Here is a 14,319-nt window from a genome sequence, read left to right on the forward strand (position 1 = left end):
AAAAAAAAGCTAAATCAAATAATTTATTATGGGAAAAATATCCCCAAGCACCATCACTACAAAAAAAATGTCAGGATTAGGATGTAATATAAAGATAATTATAATAAAAAAAGAGAAGTAGGTAAAGATGAATATGAGGACTAATTCTTAAAATTAATAGTGGTATTTAACTGCAACTCAATTGAATCAATGATGAAGTTTAAAGGGTTGTGAAAGCTCAAAACATACAATAAAATTATGGGAAACAAACTTTGAAGATGCAATAAATAGAATGAGTTTGAGGTAAAGGAAATTCAGGCAGCAAGAATGGAAAAGAAAAATACAGTTAAGGAGGTCTTTTGAGCCTCAGGAGAAATAATAATGGAACTACTTCAATGCACAGTAGGGGTGTCCAAAATAGTATGCATGAGAAATTCTAATTTAAAATACTTTATATAAGAAAACCTGTAAAAATAAAATGAATTCTACAGCAAACTTAAATCAGTTGATTGCGATCTTAACACAGCAATAAAACTGCATTGTGAAACAAAATCAGGAGAGGTTATGTGGTAAGTTGTGTGAAATTGCATGCTGCATTAAGTTGGAAAGATAAAGCATTACAACCCGAGATTTATAAACATATAAACACAACATAAATAAACAAGTGGACTAGTGGTTAATTAGGGGAATCCTCCATTTTATTATTTCCATTTTTCCACACTTATAACCTGTCACTGATTTATTTTTACTAGCTGGAAATTGGAAGAAGGATTAAGTATGACAAACATTATCTTTATTTTCTCAGGATTTTATTTTGTCCTCCTTGAAGTTTACTGCTTGATAATAACTAACATATCCAAGGCAATAGTATTCAAAAAAACATTTTTTTTTGAATACAAAGTATTCAAAGCAATCAGCAAAGTAAATTCCTTTGGGACTCTTTGAAAGTCATTCTACTGCAAATCTGGTGGAAATAAGCACATCTTACTCAACACCAAACCAGCTATATACTTTGCCTTACTTAACACATGACTCACTACTAATGATAGAGTACAGTGTTACTGAGTTGTTATATAAGTTCATTCTGTACTGATTAAGGTCAAGTCTAAACTGAATGAGAGATACATCTTTTACAACCTTTACAGTTTATCCCTGACCCCAATCTCAGGCATTTAGAAGTTGGACATCTGTATCTTCCAGAAACCAAGATTTTGAGACCAAAATGTGAACTTCTAAAACTTCAAAATGACACATTCAATGAGCAATACCATATCATGTAGAAAGAAAAGAGAGCTAATATTTTTATTATGTACTATACAGCAGGCACGGATGGAGATGCTTTGCTGATGAGACCTTTAAACTACAAACTGAATTTGAAAGACACAACTGTGAAAATGCCTTCACTGTTGAAGTTCCAAGAAAAATTACTAAAGAACAGTATAATGTACATGCCTCTTTAAGGACTGTTTTGAATGAAAAGATAAGACTACAGTATATGGAGGCCCAGTGTTCTGCAACTAAGTCAGTTTCCTCAAAATGGTCTTTGTCGGCAAAGTCTAAATCTCATATCAACATTAAAAATAATGTGAGGGACATGGAAAAAACTATCAACCACTCACCATAATGCATGTAACAGTTTCCTTTGGTGGGATCCAGCTCAATAGCCTTCAAGAAGAACTTTTCAGCCTCACTCTTACGTCCCTTGAAAAACAGAGAAAATGGATGATTCAGCAGCAGATCATGAGAGATTCTTCACTTCCAGAGTCCAAATGAAATAGACCAGTGTCAACTTAGTAATCATCATCAAAAAGTGATTTTGTTTTTATGTAAATAAGGATGATCAAAGGAGAATATGTTAGGAGAGAAGACTGGAGTCAGAATCCTGGAAAACACCAAGACTAGAAGAATACAAGGCAAAAGTGAGTTCATCAAAGAGATCAGAGAAGCAGCCAAGGAAGCAAGAGAAAAAAAGTGAAAAAATGGTTTCACAGAAGTCAAAAAGATAAGATAGTTTTAAGGAATGCTTTTAGGGAATGTCATTAACATTTTCTATTTTTAGTTTCTCCCTTCAATTCCCTCTTTTTCCTTGTAAAGAATTATGGTCATTTTTTTCCTTGGACATGATTTTGTCCTAATTGTTCACTTTATAGATTTAGAAACTAAGTCATGATTGTTGGATTTCAAACATCAGCTATTTGCTATTTATCCTTGCAGCTATCATGATGACAATACTTCTAATCTAGGATTTAACCTGGATTTAACTAGCTACAGTTTTAATTAACATTACCATCAACCTCAGAAGAAAATAAGCAAAATTGGGGGGAAAGGCTTTTGTATTGTATTGCAATATATAGGTTCTTCACAAAATATAATAAAGGCAGATCCTAAAATTATACATTTTTTATCTAGTTATTGCTTTGGAACCATTGGTAGAGGGGGCGCAAGATAGGAGGTAGGAACAAGAAAGTTTTCCTGGAGCACTACTGTCATGTCTGGCATGGTGGGAATGAAGGTCTATGCTAATTCAAGGGGTAGCAAGTCATTGAGTGGTGTCCTGAAGCGTTGGTCCACAGAAAAGGGAAACAACCTTATTGGCCGGTTCCTTCTAACTTATATAACTGTCTACTACATGCATTTCAGGTGATGTTTTTCCTTTTTTTCACATTTATTTTTAAAAACATTGTTATGGAGATAAATCTTCCAAAGATAGAGGTACATAATTAACTTAATAGCCAATTCTCCATGTAACCTAACCTATTCCTCCATAAATCTGCTTCATTTACTTCATTTGCTCACTTTTAAAAATAGTGTCACTATATCGATATTCACCCGTTATCCTAGCAGGTAGAATTTAGTCCTACAACCTTTGTTACCTGTAAGTAATAATCAAATTATCAGTCAACAGACTTTTTCATTTTTCCTTTTGCATTAATAATGCTATGCTAGTTAATAACTAGTGTTTAATTTCCAAGTCTTATCAAATATCCAGTCATTAAAAATTTTAAGTCCCCTGCAATATTTCTCACAGCATTTTAACTTCAATGGAAAAAAGAAAAGCAAGCACAGGGAAAATGCTTCTCACACATCATACTTTCATGAAGTTAGTTAAAGTTCAGCATGAACCTTACCAAGTTAGTATTCCCTAAGTGATTAAATAACTGTAATATAAACTAGGCAGTCTGACATATGAGACATTTGAATTGACAGCACAGATTCTAAGCAGGCAAAACAGCTCCCACACACAGGTTGCAATGTGACCCTTGGAAAATTATTTTGTCTCTTAATTGTATTTTCTCTATTAGAAAAGAGAATAGGTAGAGAACAAGGGATTTGCAGGGCTATTGAAACTATCTGTACGATACTGTAATATTGGGTACGTATCACTACCCATTTGTCAAAATCCATCAGACATATAACACAATGAGTGAATCCTAATGTAAACTAGGGTCTTTAATAATATTGTGTAGTATTAGATTATCAACTATAACAAATGTACAACATTAAGAGAAATTGATAATAATGGAGAATCTATGTAGATGGTAGAGGTGCGGGCCTATATAAGAAGTTGCTGTACTTTCAATCACTTAATTTGAAAATCAAAGTTCTCTGAAATAAAGTGTGCTATTTCTAAGGGGATAATATCACATAAGATTATTGAGTTAACTGAAACAATACACATGAAGTACTTAGATATATTATAAATTTGAAAAGGGTATCTATTATTTTATATATACATATATACATACATATATAGTATGCAGAGCTGACAGTAAGTTTTGTCTTATGCGTGTTTATAAAATATGTGTGTGTCTATATATATATATATATATATGGTAAATTTGGTTGTTGGTAGATTGGTTATATGTATATAAATGTGTGTGTGTATACACACACACACACACACACACACACACACACACACACATATATATATAGATCCTCAAAAACACATGGTCAGCTTTTAAATCACTACTGGAAAACTAAATACACAGGCCTTGGAGAAGATAATAAAAGAAAATGCAAAACAAAGCTGTCATCCATAAAGTCTATACAAATGTTATATACAAAGATAGAAAGAATCTGTGAACTTTCTTCTACTTCAGTTTTTAAGGGTAGAAGAGAAGTAAATGGCTCATTTATCAATGTCATAGCAAGCAGGATGGTAAAATTCTGCGCATAGTCCATTAACAAAACAATAGTATGTAGCATTAAAAACATACATCAGAACTCAAGGACCAGGTTATTGCTCAGTGGACCAGGTTATTAAAGGTAATGAGTTCCATCATATGCTAGATGCAAAATGAACACAATGGCCAGAACATTCTTTTTGAGAGGGGAGTACTAAACCACCATGCAAAGACACATCTTTCTGCTTCGACCACTTTTTATTTAGTCAAGAGTCAAAATAATGGGGAAAATAATATCCTCACAAGAGGATTCTAAGTCAACCAAATGCACAAGGCAAACAAACACATGCATTACTGGGGCCTAGTACGGGTAGGAGGAAGGTAACACTATGTTTCATCAAGTTCACTCTTTCACTATGTTGTTGTAGAGGAATGGCAGTAAAGAAAGTGGATAAGTCATTTCTCAGCAGGTTGATCCTGGTGTCTATTAGATTATGTCAGTATTTTCTACCAACAAGCATTGGGGAGTAGCCACTGGTTACACAGACTCCTCATACCAAGCACCATTACTCATTTGGTAGATTAGTTGGGAAGTCTGGACCTGCAGTGGTTCAAACAACCCAAAAAATAGACTGTGGTTGATTTTGATAAATAAAGAAATGTGAGTTGAAAGGCTCTGTTTCTAGTGTCAGCTCTGTGGTTTATTTCCCTCTTCCTTTATTTTGTAGATTAAAAATTATTTATTGGGTCTCCCTGGTGGCACAGGGGGTTGAGTGCTGCACTATAAAACAATCCACAGCCTCTGCAGCACGGGTTTGATCCCCGGCTGGCCAGGGGGCAACCCACATGGCAAGGCAGACCTCTCCTGTCTTGCCCACTGCTCCCCTTAGCAGTGTATTTCAGTCAGTCTGCCTGTTCTGTTCCCCACTCTGTCTCTGGTGAATCCTCTCACCCCCCACACCTCTGGTCTGTGCCCTGGCTCTTGTATGCCTGGCTCTTGTATGTAAATAAATAAATCTTTAAAAAATTATTTATTGAATATTTACCATTTGCCTTGCAGAGTTCTAAGTACTAGAAATATAACCATAAACAGAACAGAGCAGTAGTCCTCAAGTCCCAGTTGCGGGAGGTGCATAATGAACATACAACCCATTATGTGAGGGAATTAGTCACAGAGAACTGTGGGCAAACAATGTCTCCAATTAGCACTGAGGCAAGTGTCCTAGCGACAGACAGTGTTTGAATCTTTTTCCCTATGCTTATTTAACTGTGTGACTTGAATATCTTTGTCTCTTTCCTCACTTGGAAAAATGAATATAATTAATATCAATTTTGAATGGTTGCTAAGAAAATCACAAGTCAAATGGAAAATAACTAGTTTCAGATCTGGCATATAAAGCTCCAGCATGCTTTGATTTTTTCATCCTTCTAATTCCTCAAAAGAATTCTTCCTTCCAACTTCAATGCTAATGTCTGGTTCCCAACTACGGAAATTCAAAAATCCTTTTCAGAACTTCAAGTCATGGTACAAGCTAAATTTCACAATTTTCCTCTAAAATGTCTCATTTGTAACATTTCCCTACCCCCCAATAAATTCCACATTCACATTTAGAGTGCTACAAAAGATGTCAGATTTCCTGGCTTACTGAATTTCATTTTCACAGATTAATGTTCCTTAAACGGGATTGTTTTTATATGGTACCCTTGTTCAAAAATATTTTAATAACTCCTTGTTTCCACTCATTCTATTTAATAATCACTCTAATTTTCAGATTCTTCCACCATTTAGCTCAAATCTTCTTGGATAAATTCCTATACCTTATGAGGCCAATTTCCCTTATAGCTCCTTTGTCTTCCCCTAATTATTTCTCCTGGGCTGTAATGTTATTCATTCTTTTATTCATTTATATGCAATTTATATTTCAGACCTCAGTTGAAGTCCCAATTTTAAATCAAGCTTTCTATAACAATTCTAAAAATTTCCCTTTTATTTATTTTTTAAAGATTTTATTTATTTATGCATACAAGAGCTGGGGTACAGGCCAGAAGTGTATGTGGGGGGGGGCTAAGAGGATTCACCAGAGACAGAGTGGGGAACAGAACAGGAAGATTGACTGAGGTACACTGCTGAGGGGAGCAGCGGGCAAGTCAGGAGAGGTCTGCTGTGCCATGTGGGTTGTTCCCTGTCCAGCTGGGGGATCGAATTTGTGCTACAGTCTGCTGACAGCTTCACAGGTTGCGTCTTAACCCCTTGTGCCAACAGGGGGGGTCCCTCCCTTTCCTTTTAATTGATGATACAATCATTGATGATATGATTACTTTTAAGTCAAGTCGTAAAACTTGAATTCTAACACATTAAACCCGGTGTTTTCATATATAAAATAATGTAGTCAAGTAAAATTGTATTTCTCATTCTAGTTAAGAATTTACAGTTTGTACTTGACAGATCTTGTACCGATACACCAGTCAGTTAAAATAGCAAAATCCAGTATACAGAAGCAAAAAGCAATAGTGTAAAAGATTAGGAAGTCAAGGACATAAAAAACAGAGCCACAGAAACACTTGGCAAGTACTATTTTCAACATCAGAACTTTGAACAATTCTAGATTAGAGATTCCCTGCAGCTAGTACTTCAGTGCTGATACAAAGAATTAACCAGATGAACTATAAGAAGCACAAATGACTATGGGCTCAACGGGAAGAATGAGCAAGATAAGAAGTAAGAACAACTGACTAGAACCAGGACAGAGACATTGTCCTGGCTAAGGTCTGCATTAGTACCTGGGGATTAGGGTTTTGATTTTATCCATAAACTTATATCACTGTAGTATTTGTAGCACTGTGCTGAGTATTAAACAATCAAGATTATATTTAAACACATGAATAAAACCACTCTCAACCAAGACTAGACTCTTCAGGTCTTCTTGTGATTGATAGCAATAAAACATGTACGTGTAAGATAAATATTCAGTAAAGTTTATTCTACAGCATGTGTTCACTGTCAGCTAATTTATTTTGTTTTCTAATTACAATGGATGCTACTCTCAGTGATACAGATGCCCACTTAAGTGGCTATGTAAGGCAAGCAATATCTCTTTTGATGGTTAATCCACACCTTTTCCAACTAATATACAAATACAGATTTTTTTTTTACATACAATCATACAAACACAAATACACGCACATATTTCCTCCCAAACATGCCTGGAACTCACTTAAAACAGCAGGCAGGAATGTAAAATATAACGGAGAATTATACTATTTTAACTTCAGTTTAATGCTTCATTTTAAAAACTAAACTCCACACCAAATTTAAAAAAAAATAAGATTTATTTATACAAGAGTCGGGGTACAGGCCAGATACTTGGGAGGGTGAGTGGATTCATCAGAGACAGAGCGGGGAACAGAACAGGCAGACTGACAAAATACACTGCTGAGGGGAACAGCGGGCCAGGCAGGAGAGGTCTGCCCCGCCATGTGGGATTCTCACCAGCTGGCCAGGATCAAACCCACATAGCAAAGGCTGTGGACAACTTCTCAGTGCGGCGGTCAAACGCCTGTGCCACCAGGGAGGCCCTCCACACAAAATTTTGTACTTAATTTTTAATACCAAAGTACTCATTATATCAATCACCCCACACACATTGTGCCTACAATTGCTATTTTACTGACTGTCAAGAGAAAATAGCAAGACTTTGCATTGCTGCATTGCATTATGAATGTGTGTGAGTGTGTGACGGAGGGAGAGAGAGAGAGAGAGAGACAGAGACAGAGACAGAGACAGAGAGACAGAAACAGAGTAATGTACTGATCTTGGTCTAAAATCTCGATTACTCCTCTCAGACTAACTTCTTTCTATAGCCATCTTAATGTTCTATAAATATAATAACCTGTCAATAAACAGGCTACCTTTTCTTTATATATATAATTTAATAGCTTATAGTTACCTCATAGTTATTTAGTTTACATGTTAATATGGTTTCAGTAAAGCACAGAGCTGTGAACAAAGCTGCAATTTCTCCAATTCACATCTAGAAACTGTCACATAAACTAAGATGTATAAAACTATAAAAAGGTTCTCAGAACTGGCTCAAATACAAATCTCAATCAAATATTTATCTCCTAACCAGGAACTACCTTTATCTTCACATTGGTAGGAATACCAATGAAGATGTTACAAAGAACAGCGGATTTCCCTTCAGTGGCTCTACTGCTTATTTGGGGCTGTGCTAACTTTGGTAAAATAAATGTCTCTTTCTGTCATTGTATATATAGCAGTCACTTCCATACATTAATGCTTACTCTGGTAATTTTGACAGTAATGAATGTCAGTAATTTTTCACAACTAATGAAAATCACATCTTCATTTTACATTCAAGTGTATTATCTATGTTGACAGTAAGTAAGGGAAGCAGCCAATAAAACAGGTCCAAAGCCACACATGTAGCTTGGTAAATGTGTTGTTTGAACATGCATTATAGTTTAATGAACACATAAGGTAAAGTAAATGAAGAGCCTTGAAAAATTAATTTATGATGACCACTTTACAAATAAGAGGGCATTATCTGACAATATATTTTAACATCACAGTGTTTATATGTGAAGTATCTTCATTATATAAAAGTCTTTCTTATTCAAAAGAAAAAAAATCATTAAAAGCAGCTTACAGTTCAACTTACAAGCCAGAATGATTTATATCAAGCAATTTCTTATATTCCTAAGTCATTTATTACTAACTAGAATTAACATATTATTAACCAGTGTTCACCTTAATTAGAGGCCAAATGAAGGGGCAGGAGCAATAATAACTTTTATGATAAGATACTTTATCTCATTACCACCAAAGTTATTTCCTAGATCAAAGTATCAGACACATAAAATATGACTACGACATTCATTTTTTTTTAAAGAGGAATGTATTTTCATTTATTTATTTGTTTGTTTGTTTGTTTATACATGCACTGGGTACAGTCAGAAGCGCGGGAGGGTGAGAGAATTCACCAGAGCCAGAGCGGGGAGCAGAGCAGGCAGAAGGACTGAAGTACACTGCTGAGGGGAGCAGCGGGCGGCAGGAGAGGTCTGCGCGCCATGTGGGACCCTCCTCCCGTGGCCGGGGAGCAGCCGGGGAGCGAACCGGCGCCGCAGAGGCTGCGGGCAGCTTCGCAACCCAGCGCTCAACCGCTGCGCCACTGGGGAGACCCACGACATTCATTTTGTTGAGGGGGGAAAGAATGTTTTTTCTGGAAAGCTTTAAAAAATATGACACAATAAGGCTACCAATCATGTTAAACTTGCTCAATGTTCAACTTACCTAAAATGTAAATATATTGCAATGTGATTATTCATCTCTTCATGAAGTTTCCCCATTACTAGGGAATGCAATATTACTAAGAATTTATAAAAGTAGGAACTCCTGGAACACATAGTTAAAATATAGTTAAATGTGATGTGATCTTCCTGGGAAAGAAACTGGCATGTATATAAAGCCTTCCAATCATTGATACACTTTGGTGACATTTCAATGAAATACTATATATCTGTAAATTTTTATCAAAATCAACAAAAAACTATGAACCAGAGACACTCTATGGGGGTTAGGGGGTGGGAGGGGAGGGATTGGGGTCAAAATAAGGGGGTTGCAATTGTATGGGGAATATAAAAATAAAATTATTAAAAAAATAAAATATAAATTTTGTAGAAAATTATTTAAGCTGCAAGAGATCTTCATGATCCATAGTTAAATGAAATAACAGGCTGCAAATTGTAGTTTGGATGCTAAATATTTTTTTTTAAACTGAAAGAACATCTTTATAAGGAGACTACCTGTATCACTTGTTCATTTTACTGGTGAAATTTCAAAGGAGTTGGTCCCATGGTATTTATAGACTGATGAGAAGTACACATCTAGAGTAGCCTGTTAAAAGGTAGTGATGTATTAAAGTACCATGAGAATGCTATACAACTGGGTCTACTGAAAAGGGAAAAAAGGCTTCAGAGATGTGACAATTCCCTTATAGAAATATATTAATTTCTTCCTATATGTTCTAGGTTTTGGTGATCAACACAAAGTTCCTGCCTCTTCAGTTCACATTCTAGTGGTGGAGTGGACAGTTTACACAGGAGTAATTAACAGTATCAGCTTATCTTTAATATTTGCAGTGTAAAAGGAGAAAGCAGAACAGAACAGAACAGGCGATAGGGTTGGTGATGCTCAATACATAGTCAAGAAAGACCTTTAGTGACATCTGAGAAGTGACCTAAATAAAGGGTGTAAGCATGCATGTAATAATCTGTAATATCTGGGGTTGCAGGACCTAACAAGAAAATCAATATAGTGGCAATGGAGTAAATTCTGCAATGAATTGTAGGAAATGAGTGTGAGAGACAGGAGGGACTAGATCATGAAGGTCTGGACACTTTAAGGAGTCTGGAATTGATTTTTTTCATAGTGAAAAATCACAGTTTTAATATAAGATGTCACACATTGTTTTGACTCATACCATTTCCTTGCTCTAGCCAGTAAGGGTTAAACAACATCTGGGAAATGCACAAAACATGGAATGATTTGTGTGTCATTCTTATGCAGGTACCATGCTTAATACTCTGCACCATTTGAATTTGGTGTATAAGCCTCTGAAGTAAGCACTAGAAGTGCACTGAAGTAGAAAGGAACACCATGGAGGATTTTGAATAAAGGTACAGAATTTTCTTACTTACATTTTAACAGAAACTATATTTTGAGTGGAAAACTGACTGTGGCAAATGCAGAAGAGGAAATAAGGAGAACACTTAGGAGGTTGTTAATACTCCAATGTTAGTACTAGGGAGACAACAGTGAAGTGGTGAGAAGTGGTTAAATTTAAAATCTCTTGAAGATAATGTGATTGATGGATATGGGCAGCATACAAAAACAACAGTCACAGATGACGCTGTAGTTTGTGGCTTGTGGCCCGTAGGTGAATACAGTTACTTATTCATGTGGGAAAGATTAAATTGGAACACGTACAGCTAGGAAGTCACATATGTAGTAGAATAATTAGTTCTATTTGACTGAGATGCTACAGCAAGAGAGTTATCAAAGAATAATTCAGAAAGGCTGGCCATATAAGTGGTTTCACCCAAACTTTGGGAAGAAAAATATCACCTTGCAGGAGAAGAAAGTAAAAGAATGCAAAAAAAAAGGGGGGGGGGGGCGGAATTTACAGTTTAATTAGTTTTCAATTAGAGAAAAATATATTTAAAAGGCATTATAAAATGTAAATGTACAGAACCATTTAAAATAACTATTTAAAATGTTAAGTAATTTGCCTTTAATATTTGATAATTTAAGAAATTCAAACTTAACTGTTACTTTCTACATAGCTTTGATATTATAAGTAAAAAGTTAGATCTTAAGATATAAATACCAAATATGTAATTTCTAAGTTATTACATAACTAAATATGTTTGGTTCACTCAGATTTCCTGCTGTATTACAAGTTTTCATTTCCTTTCTACATCTGTTCACTTGTATATTTTCCCTTCAAGCTTAAAGAGGTCATCCACACATACCATAATAACATTTCAATGGGAGATAATTAATTTGATAGGATACAACTAAATCCTAAACTCCATCTGGGCAAATTATTTACGCTGTTACACTGAGGCTGCTATCCTAAGTTCAAAGGCAAGTTAAACCAACATCTCACCATATGTCTTCTCCATTAATAATCTCAGTTGATAAGAACAATATTCAGATAATTTATTAATGTGTTTGGAGGAAGATGTGATGAAAGCAGTAATTTTGTTTGAATCAAATTTATAATTGAATTGCATGTAAAGTGTTCTAAAATTTTACTTTAAAATTATGCAAAGCATTTTAAGTATTAAAATAATTGGCTACTTTTCAACTTTAGAATAATGTGTGTAGTTTATCTTTGAATCACAAGCCAAACAGAAAAATATGTTTTATAAAATAAAAGCATAAACTTTTAGCAATTCATCATATTTGTTCATTTTCTTTTTTTTTTCAGAAATTGATTTTTTAAAAGATTTATTTTATTTATTTATGCATACAAAAACTGGGGTGTAGGCCAGAGGTGTGTGTGGGGGTGAAAGGATTCACCAGAGACAGAGTGGGGAGCAGAACAGGCAGATCTACTGAAATACACAGCAGAGGGGAGCAGCAGGCAAGATAGGAGAGGTCTGCTGTGCCATGTGGGTCACCTCCCTGGCCAGGAATCGAACTCAGGTGGCAGTGGATGGAGATAGCTTGATTGTGCTGAGACTTTAACCCCTGCACCACAGGGATGCTCATCCATTGATCTTCTTAATTTAGCACATGCTGATTGATTACCTAACATGTGCCTAACACTAGGATGAAAATGATGAAGAGGCAGAGATACAGCTCCTATGCAGTGATGTTTCTAAAATGGTGGCTCTCGGGAGTGGAGAGAAACAAGGCCTGTGAGTTGTACTCAGAGCGCTTAGCTTTACATTGGGAAGGACTCAGGGAGGTTTCCAAAGGGAATGCTCCCAGCTCAGAAAATCTGAAAGATCTGGATGATTAAGTAGTTGAAGGAGAGATGAAGAAATTATTCTAAGTAGAGGCAATGAAAATGTAAAATTTCTAGGACACAGAAACATTACTGGATCCCAGGGTGAGTAAGAAGAGAGAAGAGCAGCAGTGAGCAAGGAAGAGCAGAGCACACCTGACTTACAGGTTGTACAAAAGAATCCATCATCTGTTTTCTAAATGTCACTCTCAGGGCCATGTGTATCTCAGGGCTGGAATGGGGACAGAAGGAATAAAGGTAGATGAGGCTTCTAAAGAGTGATGGGAGGGCCTCCCTGGTGGCGCAGCGGTTGAGCGCTGGGTTGCGAAGCTGCCTGCGGCCTCTGCAGCACCGGTTCGATCCCCGGCTGCTCCCCGGCCACCGGAGGAGAGTCCTGCATGGCGTGCAGACCTCTCCTGCAGCCTGCTGCTTCCCTCAGCAGTGTACTTCGGTCCTTCTGCTTGTTCTGCTCCCCGCTCAGGCTCTGGTGAATTCTCTCACCCTCCCGCGCTTCTGACTGTACCCAGTGCATGTATAAACAAAACAAACAAACAAGTAAATGAAAAACACGCCTCTATAAACAAACAAACAAAAAAAAAACAAATAAAGAGTAATGGGAGTAATAATGGAGCTGAAGATTAGTGGGCTGACATGAAAGATATTTAGGTGACATAGATGGAATTACAGGAGGGGTGTGATGAGGGAAATGGATGTAACAAAGATGACCCGCAGGTTCTCAGAGTGTTTAATTGAAGGAAAACTGGTAAATATGGGGAAAGCTCAGCTTGAGGAAGTCAGATATAAGCCCAGTTCTGAGAATGAATGTGAGGTACCTTTGAGATACCTGAGGTGTCAAAGCTGTGGTTTGTTAATCAGGCTGAATCAAGTGGCGGACAGCAAGGTAAAACTGTTTCAAGAAAATAGCAGCAGTCAATTATGTCAAATGTTGACACATATCTTTTGGGTTTAGTGACAGAGATAACCCTAATAACCTTAGTAAGGTGTGTGTCTATGAAATAACAGGTCTTTGTGGTTGGAAAGAAGAGGTGAAAATTTGGGGGGTGCAGGTGAGGAAATGGATGCGACAATTGAGGATCACTCCGTCCATACATCAGGCTTTGGAGTAAAAGGGGACAGGACAATGTCAGCAGAAGGGGATGAAACACAAAATAAATGTTTTGGAAAAGGTCACAGAAAATCCAAATATAAATTACAACTGGGCATGAAAATGAATGCTTAGGATTTTTTTTCTTAATTTAAAATTAGCAGGGAAAATATCCCCCAATTTGATTTTCAAAAGTCTTAGATGACTATCCAATTAGGGCCGTGGCCAAATTAATTTTGCACAGAATTCTTTAAATTTAATTCTTTCCTTGTGGATGCTCTAACAACACTTGATTTCCTACTTTTGTTGTGACATTTAACATAGGAATTCTAATTAACATTTATTTTCTAATTGTAAAACACGTAGAATTGTTTAGTCAACATTTATCCAAGACCCAGGTGCACACTAGGTGGTCATAAATGCATGAAAATATTAATCTTAGAAAGTAAACACGTCTTAAATGCATACTCTCCTTAGAAAGTAATGTCTCAACTATCTATCACATTGTTTCTAGAAGCTGAATCTAACTAAATCTTGAGGCCTGAGAGATTCCCAAAATAGCAGCCTTACTGAC

At 36.2% G+C, this 14,319-nt stretch overlaps 1 protein-coding gene across 1 annotated transcript in view; it reads right to left on the reverse strand.

Moving 5' to 3' along the window:
• TMTC2 (transmembrane O-mannosyltransferase targeting cadherins 2) overlaps window positions 1–14,319 on the reverse strand; it is a gene marked incomplete at both ends in the record, with an annotated part of 369,620 nt that overhangs the window by 82,194 nt on the left and 273,107 nt on the right. The window contains one exon of the mRNA XM_084254525.1: window positions 1,599–1,680. Within this exon, the coding sequence (XP_084110651.1) occupies window positions 1,599–1,680 (82 nt within the window). The remainder of the gene's footprint in view (window positions 1–1,598; window positions 1,681–14,319) is intronic.

The sequence above is a fragment of the Talpa europaea genome, assembly GCF_964194135.1.
Source record: "Talpa europaea genome assembly, chromosome: 15".
Classification (NCBI taxonomy): Eukaryota; Metazoa; Chordata; class Mammalia; order Eulipotyphla; family Talpidae; genus Talpa; species Talpa europaea.